Raw genomic sequence first — 10,119 nt, forward strand, 5'->3', positions numbered from 1 at the left:
CAGGATGTTGAGCACAAGCTCTACAAATAACCTGAACTCGACGGGAGGTCCGGGCAGGACTTCCCGAGCAGAGTTCACTTCATGTTATCTTTTCTATCGCTGCTTTTCCACGCTCAAGGTCTTCAAAGTCAAACTCAGGTCTCTTTTCCCCCCCAATTACAGGTCCTGGCACGTCGGAGAACTGAGAACTCATGTTGGCCCTATTGAGCAATTCTCTTCTCACAATGCGTCTTATCTGCACGCCACGCAGCGTGTTCGGTTGTGTATGTTGCACTTGCAGTGTTTTAATCGAGAAATCATTTTTATACGACGCGAGAGAGACGTTACAAAATAAAGACCTGCCGCTGTATATCACTTGCAATCAAGCTGTGGCTTTAGTACATATAAAGTCTTGTTTATGAGACACTGGAGAGTCTTCGGTGGGCTGTATAAACAGGACCTCTCCCGGTAGACAGAAAAACACAGGACATGCAGGTTTGAGATTCCTCTGTGACAAGGCCAGGAAATTATTTTGACAAAGAGCCACACGTTGCACTCGCAGCTCCTCCATGAAGCCCTGGTGAAAGTTGTATTCCGCCCTCGCTCGCTTTGATCCCTTGTCCCATTGCACACCGAGCTCAGGCCGGAGAAAGGAAAAGAAAAAGACATGAATGGGGCACGAGAGCAGTTGCCAAGTGTGTACATACATTTGAGCTGATAAAGCAAATGGGAAAGGGAGTGGGAGTGGGAGAGAAGTAGCCCGGATATAAAAATAAACCTGGAGAAAAGTTAGCTGTCGTTAAGTGAAAATACACTTAACTCCCATTCTTGCATAATTATACTGTCTTCTTTTAGTTTGAACATATTTCATTTTTTCTTTACTAATTTACTGCATCATACATATTGAACTACACTTCACGATACAACAATATACTCCACATATTGTACTGTGTTTGATGTATTATACACATACTACCATGATGTCCAAAACACACTTCACTATGCTGATATAGTGATGCGAGAAACATGATACTACGCACACATTGTACTGCACTATACATTATTTACTCAACTTTGACAACACTATATACTACTTTATCAAATTGAACATACTATATAATATGACACTTTGCCAAATGTGGCCTTTATTATATACGACACATGCTGTACTGTACTACACTGTGTTATATAAGATAAGATCATTATTTATTAGTCCCGCAGCGGGGACATTTACAGGATTACAGCAGTGTTATGTAGGGTATAGTGCAAACAGGAGACATACTAAAAAATTCAACTAAAAAACACGATCAAAGCAAGTATTATCAATAACCAAATAAGCATTAAAAACAGTAATAAAATACAATAAAGACTCCACAATAACTGGAATATCATACAGACGGCATAACTATTATTGCACAGTGTTGCACAGGTGTTGGCAACATTTTATCAAATTATTCCAGTGTGCTTCTGCGGCCACGCCATGGCATGCCCTTGAGTGAAGCTGGTTGGCAGGCAACCGTTCCAATTCTGATGTACTGCCATGAGCATCCATAATAATAAGCCTTGTTACGGACGGCAGACAGAAAGACAGGCAGACAGTCATTCATGACCTTGGAGGAACTCTGAATGAATTGAAATATGGATGAATAGAAGGATAATAAATTGTGTGGGGGAAGCTATTAGGCTTTACTTTGCTATTACATTAGGAATTCTGCCACATTGTCAAGCCATTTACATTATGAAGAGGACTCAGCTCACTGAAGTGTCATTATCAATAATTCTTGGCATGATCAGGGTGTGAGGTGGAGACTGTCCTGGAGAACTGCTGAAAATGTGATATGTGGCGAGAAAAAAGAAATGCTACACTCACACCTACTGGCCGGTAGTTGTAGCTCAAGACTTTGGATCTTGTGTCACCACTAAGAGACATAAGATGCAAAATGTCTCTGATTTCTCGCCTCTCTCAGTGTAAAGCAGTGTGAATGGTTTAAACATGGCGCTCGTGGACCACAGTGTAGTAATCCCGTCCTAAATATGTGTAATTCAGGGATTTAATATCAATTTATCTTGTAAAAAACATTCTACAACGTATTAGTCGTGAACAGACCCCTGCTCTGTTCTCGGAGTACGTGGGCGTTACGTCACTCAAAGGGCGCAAAGAAATGATGGCTTCAGGGAGCCTCGTAAATATTAAAATTCGTATACGAATAACCGTGTGAATGACCAAGTAAAGTTTTTATTGTGAAACGGAAATATGTATTTTTGAAACCGTGCTATTCACCCGATGGTAACAAGAAACAACAAAGTATATAATACTTATAATATAATAATGTAATAATCATATAATCAAATGATATTCCTATATGCATTTCTCCCCTTCACTTTATCTAAATTGAATATCACAGCAAAGATCAAAATGTGCTGAAGAAACGCTTTTGTTGCATGTGTTGTATTGCCACTAAAATCGTTTTAGCAATTCAGTGACGTATGTGTAGTAGTCAGATGTCAGAGGAACACGTGAAGGCAACAAAAGTTTAGCGGACAGAGTTGAGATATCTTCGTGGCCATGGAGGTAAATCCGAGAAGTGAGGACGCCAGTTTTGCTCCAGGTACAGCAAATAATTCGCTTAATATACTGCCCCCCCCCCCCCATCCCCCCCGGTGTGGCAGTAGAGTTAAGTTGTTTAATTGGCGACTTCAACCAAATGTGACCAGTGAACCCGTTTGCTCGTGAAGCGTCACCGTCAGACAGCTGTTTTCTACTAGCCACCGCAACGTGTTGTTGAAATTCACTCGTTCATGTGACACTGACTTTTTATTAAGTCACAGCTATACGGAATGTCGAAAAACAACATTTAACCTAGGTCACATATTGGCAGCCTCAGGCTTTAATTTCTGATCAGCTCACCAGACATATGGTGATGAACACAAAGTCAGCCGCCGTGTAACTCAGTTCCGTTTCGCAGTTTTTCAAAACTAGAACGAAATGTCGAACTAAACGACGCTCAAAACAGCGGGAAGGTTACATTGTCTCTTATGTGACATTATCATCGCATGTTATAATCCCTCATATCACTCATTGGGGTATTCTGATGAATTCAGCATGAAAGGTGATCCACCAATCAGCTTTGAAAACTGTCATAGCCTACACATCGAAGTGTACCCTAATGCAAATAGCATCTTTTCCCCCCTTCTACAATGTGAATCAAGCTGCTATCTTAAAGTTAATAATTAAACTGTGTCCATCTGTCACCTTAAACCCAGGGGGGACGCAAGATGCCCCACGTGACTCCATGATCTGCAGGCGGCTGAGCGAGCAGGGCCGCTTTGCCTTCGCTGCGCTGTGTGGAGTCTCCCTGGGCCACTTGTTCACCAGCCCCGAAAGCAGGTAGTGGAGCCGCGGAGGGTCATGTACATGTATGTATATATATATATATATATATATATATATATATATATATATATATATATATATATATACAGGTATATATATAAATTGTTTATATATATATATACAATTGGTTATATATATATACAATATATATATATAAATTGTTTATATATATATACAATATATATATATATAATGTATATATATATATTGTATATATATATAATGTATATATGTATATATATATACAATATATATATATACATTATATATATTATATATATATATATTTACTCTAGGTTGAAATGCACTTATTGTAAGTCGCTTTGGATAAAAGCGTCTGCTAAATGACATTTAATGTAATGTAATGTAATATATATATATATCTATATATATGTATATATATATATGTATGTATATATGCATATTTATATATATAGAATGAAATAGAATATAATCATATATATATTGAATAAATACAATTATAGTATATATATAATTGTGTATATATATATATATACTATAATTGTTTATATATATATATATATATAATTCAGTTACAACCTCCAAGAAATCATGTAGACTGATCTTTTATTTATGTATTTATTTTTTCTGACTTTAAAATCTGAACTGCGATAATAACGCTTTAACTGCGCATGTTTTTCAGCGGGTTCAGGGAGAAGTATCTGCAGGGCTTGGTTTGCTGGCTGAACCTGGATGAGTCGGTGATGCCGGTGATGGGGGCTTTCCTGTCCGGCCAGGGCTTCGAGGGCTCCGACACCTTCCTCTCCATCCTACAGGCCGAGCCTCTGCTGGCTGCGGGGTCCACCCCCATCATACAGGTGTTGGTCACTCTTAATTATTACTCTATATGGCACAAAGCTTTTAGCTTTTATTCGTAATCATAACCAGCTGTCGCTTTGCGATTACAGGATCTGGTGTCGTTTTCCGTCAAGGACGGTGAGAATCCTTCCTTGGAATTAATAACTACCTCATGTTGGTGCAAATTCACATGAACAATCTCACTATAACTTTGGTGCTCCATTGTGTACTCAGGCCAATACGACGCGAGGTCAAGGGTGCTCATCCGTCATGTCAGCTGTCTGCTGCGAGTCTTCCCACAGCAGCTGGAGGAGTTCGAGGAAACGCTGGGAGAGAGGCTGAGGGAGGGGGCGGAGGAGAGCGAGTAAATCATGCTTGGAGGATGATAATGTGTCTCAACTTGACTTTTTGGACGAGTGTGTGTGTGTGCACTTGCATCCAGATCGATAGCAGGACATATCAGCTGTGTGGCAAGAACAAGCAGCTTATTTTTTTTTACAAGATGTCATCTGAAAAGCACGAGACTGTAGTTGTTATTTTATTTTCAATTTTAGAGCCCACGAATATTTCAACTCATACCGACGATCTGTCTTGACTCTGCTTTCCGTTAGAGAGGATTCCTTTCGCCGGCTAAAGCGAGAGAGAAAGCAAAAGTTACGGCGCTACCTCCTCATTGGACTGGCCACCGTCGGCGGGGGAGCTGTGATCGGTGATTATCCCGGCCTCGAGCGCTTTTTCAAAGTGTGAAGGCTTTCAGAGTAATACATGAAGACCGCAACTCACGACACTCCTTTTTTTCTTTTGTTCCCTCCCTCCGTACACGTCTTTCGTTTGCCAGGCGTGACAGGTGGACTGGCAGCCCCCTTGGTGGCTGCAGGGGCCGGTGCCGTGTTGGGGGCCGGAGGGGCCGCTGCTCTGGGCTCCGCCACCGGCATTGCAATCATGGCTTCCATGTTCGGGGCAGCGGGAGCAGGACTGACTGGTGAGAGCAGGTCATCGCCAAAATATCCAGGAAAACCGTCTAAAAAAACGCTATCCGTGCTGTTCCCGTGTTTTCTCATCTTTTGGATTTTCTTATTCTCCAGGCTACAAGATGAACAAGTGCGTCGGGGCGATAGAGGAGTTTGAGTTCCTGCCGCTGAGATCCGGGAAGCAGCTCCACCTGACCATCGCGGTGACAGGGTGGCTCTGCAGCGGCAAATACAGTAAGTGTGGCGACTGATTTGGTGAGGTCGATACGGATGAATCCTTTATTATGGTATATGTACATTCACATGTCAATTTGCATGGCATTAATTGCATTAATATATATGGCATGTGTTGGTGGAGGACATGTTCTGTCAAATGAAATTGAGGAACGTTTTTATGTATCAAACCACCAGATAGGAGTGTCTGTTTTTGATATTTTGCATTCAGACTCCATTACACAGCTGAATTTAACAGCTGTTTTTTTACCCCCGTTTTCATAAGTGTTTGTGTCTAAGTGAAGAATAGGGCCAAACATTGTTTTTTTAATTGGTCCAGAGACAGCGCTGTAATAACCTGCTCGTCCAATGAAGCCTCAGTAACATTTGGTTCACTCAACATGCTCGTCTTTTGGCTCGGATTGAAGTTCCAAGTTTCTGACAGCATCAGTGAAAGGACTCTGCAGGGGAATAAAACTTGATCCGGTCTGTTTTTGTTATTGTGTCCAAGTCGTGTTGTGAAATCTTAATATCGGGTGACGACACGGTGCCGGGGGAGGGATGGGGGTGGGGGTGTCCCAGAGGAGCTCAGCTAGTCTCCGGCCTTGCAGCTGCTGGTTCTGGACGAAGTTCAGAAATATATCCAGGTTGAATAATACCAAAGTTTCTTTTTAATTTAAATTAAGTAGAACGTTCTGTTAATTCATTAGAATAGGGACAAACATGATTTTGAAAAGTATAGAAGCTATAATCCCTTTATTCCAATAATGTCTCTCCATTGAACGGTGTTAGGGGTTAAGTGGTGAGGGGGCAGCCCCCAAAAAAAAAACTTAAAGCGAGTGATGAATATGAAAGAGAGTCGAGCGTAGACGTGTCCACCGTAGATTATGCAAACAAACCACTGATGTTTGTTTTTCTTTCTTTGGCATAAAAACATGCAGCGCTCTACCCCCTCAACTCCTTCACATACAATGGCTTTTTTTTTTTTTAAACAACAACAACACTTCACTCACAAGTGCCGCTTAGTCGTTTCCTTCCATAAAAAACAATAACCTCAACAACCGCTGTCTTCCAGGTTCATTCCAGGCCCCTTGGGGCAGCCTGGGAGAATGCGGAGAGCAGTTCTGCCTGGTGTGGGAGTCGCGCTTCCTCAGGGACCTGGGCTCGGCCATGACCTCCCTGCTGGACGGGCTGGTCAGCATGGTGGCCCAGGAGGCGCTCAAGTACACGGTGCTCGCAGGTGCCGTTCTGAACTCCCCCCCCCCCTCCTGTCGCATCCAGCCTGTTCTGCGCTTGTGACACGCCGTTGATGTCTTTGTCCACCGCGTCGCACATTGTTCGCAGGCATTGTGGCGGCCCTGACGTGGCCCGCGTCGCTGCTGGCGGCGGCCAGCGTCATCGACAACCCCTGGAGTGTTTGCCTGAACCGCTCGGCGGAAGTGGGGAAACACCTGGCGCAGGTTTTGAGAAGCAGACAGCAGGTATGGCGTGACCTCTTGACCTCTGTTAATGCCTCGTTTGCCTATTTTCTGAAATCTTCCACTTCAGTCGCACTTATATCCAGAAAACGTTCCAGTTACATTCCTCTCTTTATTCTAAGCTTGTTTACAGTGGGAAGGCGTTCATATATCCTTCATAGTCGGATTTATAGAACATTTAATTCCAAAAAACAATTTAGAAATCTAAAATTCCCTCAGTTAAGACACTTGAATTAAATATGTTAATAAAATTAAACAACAACCCCAAACTATATCCAATATTCAGATTTATGTCCTGGAAATGTGTGCACATTAGCACAGAAAACGAAAAAAAAATTACTATTTAAAATGAGGACACAATTTTCTTAATCTAAGTGATCATCAGGAGAAGTTTCACTTTGACATCTGTTAGTAAATTCTTTTAAAAATCCTATCCACCCTCTTTTACTGTCGTGTACCACAGTCAGGATTTTGTTCTATACGTTTTGTGAAAACACGTTATCAACTGCAACGTTTCTGTTCGTCGTCCATTTCCGTCTCCGAGAACATTAGAAGAAAACTTTGTGTGCATTTCCTCTCTCTCTCCATTTGAAGGGGAAGCGGCCCGTCAGCCTCATAGGATTCAGTCTCGGGGCCCGAGTGATCTACTACTGCCTGCAGGAGCTCGCCAATGACCAAGGTACCAAGACTGTCTGTAGTCCTATTGCTAACTGTCCACGGACTTTGTGAGGATTCTCAACTTTTAAAAGCCACACGCATCTTTTCTGCTCAGTCTCTGGTGAAGCAGAGTGGAATGGTTTTTAAGGCGGCCCCAAATAAGAACTGTTTCAAAGAGGTTATGTCTCGTTTAATACCCTCAATGACCCTAACGCTGTTCCTCATCTTGCATCATCTTACATAGTTCTGACGAACCAATTGACTCCTGTGTTGTTGTGATTCCTCAGGTAGTGAAGGAGTAGTCGAGGATGTAGTCCTCTTGGGGGCCCCCGTGGACGGCTCTGAGAAGGCCTGGGCGAGAATGACCAAGGTAGTGGCTGGAAAAATAGTGAACGGCTACTGCAGGTAATCTAACCGACCTCTGTCCTGAAATGTCTGCTACATTTTAAGGATTTTTAACTCATTCATGAGTGAATGACTCTCGAACTCTCCACCCATCAGAGGGGACTGGCTCCTGGGGTTCTTGTACCGGAGTTCAGCTGCGCAAATGTCGGTGGCCGGGCTGCAGCCTATCAACATTCAGGACCGACGGCTCATCAATGTGGATCTCTCCTCCGTGGTGAGTCGGAGCTCGTGTCTAAACCAGGCCCCCCTGAAGACATCCTTAACGAATAGTTCTCTAGCTACACAAGAGCTGGAGCTCATTCAACACCTCAAGGTTGTTTAACCCTTGTGTTGCCTTAGGGTCATTTTGACCCGAATCAATATTACACCCTCCCCCCGCCTTAGGATTAATTTGACCCCATTCAATGTTTAATGTCGGTGTTCTTTCGGTAGTCAACAAACAAACATAAAGTGCCTCACACTTAAACTTGGAAAACAATATTAATTCTAATAATTTTCTGGAGGTTTTAATTGCTGGCGTCAAATTGAACCCAAAGGGTAAAATATGTTAGTAAATATAAAGGTAACAGGAGGGTGAAACATTGAATCGGGTCAAAATGACCCAAAGGCGGGGGGAGGGTGTAATATTGATTCGGGTCAAAATGACCCTAAGGCAACACAAGGGTTAACCTCTCGTGAAGAAAAAAGCACTTGCAGCAGTCGCCCCAAATTGACACTTTTCAAGCACGATACAAATTGGTCCTTGACTAATAAATACATAATTATTAAATACACAATTTTATTGAAAAGAGACAGTGGTATTGCTTAAATAAAACACATAGGCAAACAAAATAAGGCCCCTGCTGGTCTGCTTCAGTGTGCCGCAATGCCTTGATGATGATTTCCACATCTATCACCTGGTTCAGCAAAACTATTATTATTCAAACTATAAGCATTTGAGAGTTTTGAAGGAGAACATGAAAAAAAAAAAAAGAGATAGGCAAAAATAAACGAGACATGTCAGAAGCACCATACCCTGTGTATAACTTGTCTTGTAATGTTTTGGGAATAAAACATATTGGAAAACATATACAAGGCAACGTGTGTCCTTTAACCCATGCATTCTACTTCCCAGGTGAAAGGCCACTTGGACTACATGCGCCAGATGGACACCATCTTGGTGGCAGTGGGAGTCCCCACCAAGGAAGTTCCAGGAGCCTTCTTTGTGGTCCCAGCGACGGTGGACGAGGCCCCCGGCGAGCAACGAGCGGCCGAGACGCAGCGGCGAGCTGAGGAGGCTGAGACTCGTGCGGGGGAAAGCGAGGACGCGGGAGAGGCTGCGCAGGTAGAGGAGGCCGTTGATGGCTGGGACATCCCTGATATTTCGGACCTGCTGGACTCCTTAAGTGACGCGGAGTCGGACAGAGACGTTTCGCCGTGTACATCCGAGGAGAAGAAGGCAAGTGATAGTGGCGCGCCGTCCGCTTCCTGCGAGCCTGATGATGAACGTGCATCGTGGAGCTGTGATGATGATACACTCTGGACTGCAGAGAGCACACACAAACAAAGGCAGCCAAACTTGTAAAGAGCATGTCACTAGGACATGCTGCTTTGTCTAAGCTCGGCTTCTCAAGTTGTCTTTGTTTTGTTTTTCCAGCATCGAAGCTTTCGTTGGAGAACAAATCCGCTCTGTTGTCGCAACACACACACACACACACATGGCAGCCTCGAGTGAAGATGTCCCTGAATGGGCTGCTTTTAGACTGACGTATTAATTTAATTTAAATTTGAAAAATGAAGTACTTTTTTTTTTACAAACTGAAAAGTGTCTTTTTTTCTCACTTAGCAATCAAATATCTGTACACATTACTTGTGTTTCGCAGGTGTTAGAGGATGCTGCGAAACAGGTGATATCATCCTTCTCATTTTCATCTGCTGGCCTGGTTGCTATGGATATTATCACAGCAATTTAATCTCCATACGTAATTTTGAATGTGTCTTCCTCAAGGCCTTTTTCTCTGTTCCACCCATGCCAATGTTAAGTTCTGCTTCCCACATAGTTTAAAGGGTTTCATTACATTGTATACTGGCACTGATAACAGTTATTCTTATTGTGGTAATGCAACTTAATGATTGGAGACAAACACACAATTCTAGGTAGAACAAGGGTGGAGCTTCCTGAATTTGTTTCCCTACAGACATTTCTTCTTCAATCACTTCCCCT

The 10,119-nt window shown here is 42.8% G+C and overlaps 1 protein-coding gene across 4 annotated transcripts in view; it reads left to right on the top strand.

The window, feature by feature from the left end:
• tmco4 (transmembrane and coiled-coil domains 4) overlaps nt 1-10,119 on the top strand; it is a 29,169-nt gene that overhangs the window by 7,185 nt on the left and 11,865 nt on the right. Inside the window, exons 1-14 of one of the 4 annotated variants that reach the window (XM_056423935.1) lie at nt 2,522-2,588; nt 3,244-3,367; nt 4,038-4,212; nt 4,303-4,330; nt 4,427-4,556; nt 4,804-4,901; nt 5,031-5,174; nt 5,278-5,397; nt 6,452-6,616; nt 6,721-6,857; nt 7,449-7,533; nt 7,799-7,916; nt 8,013-8,130; nt 9,031-10,063. In XM_056423935.1, the coding sequence (XP_056279910.1) occupies nt 2,546-2,588; nt 3,244-3,367; nt 4,038-4,212; nt 4,303-4,330; nt 4,427-4,556; nt 4,804-4,901; nt 5,031-5,174; nt 5,278-5,397; nt 6,452-6,616; nt 6,721-6,857; nt 7,449-7,533; nt 7,799-7,916; nt 8,013-8,130; nt 9,031-9,480 (1,935 nt within the window). In that variant the 5' untranslated portion in view covers nt 2,522-2,545 and the 3' untranslated portion in view covers nt 9,481-10,063. Of the gene's footprint in view, nt 1-2,521; nt 2,589-3,237; nt 3,368-4,037; nt 4,213-4,302; nt 4,331-4,426; nt 4,557-4,803; nt 4,902-5,030; nt 5,175-5,277; nt 5,398-6,451; nt 6,617-6,720; nt 6,858-7,448; nt 7,534-7,798; nt 7,917-8,012; nt 8,131-9,030; nt 10,064-10,119 lie in introns of those variants that run through there. The other 3 variants (XM_056423937.1, XM_056423934.1, XM_056423936.1) reach the window with 3 other exon arrangements.

This window comes from Pseudoliparis swirei, chromosome 9, assembly GCF_029220125.1.
Source record: "Pseudoliparis swirei isolate HS2019 ecotype Mariana Trench chromosome 9, NWPU_hadal_v1, whole genome shotgun sequence".
Taxonomy (NCBI): domain Eukaryota; kingdom Metazoa; phylum Chordata; class Actinopteri; order Perciformes; family Liparidae; genus Pseudoliparis; species Pseudoliparis swirei.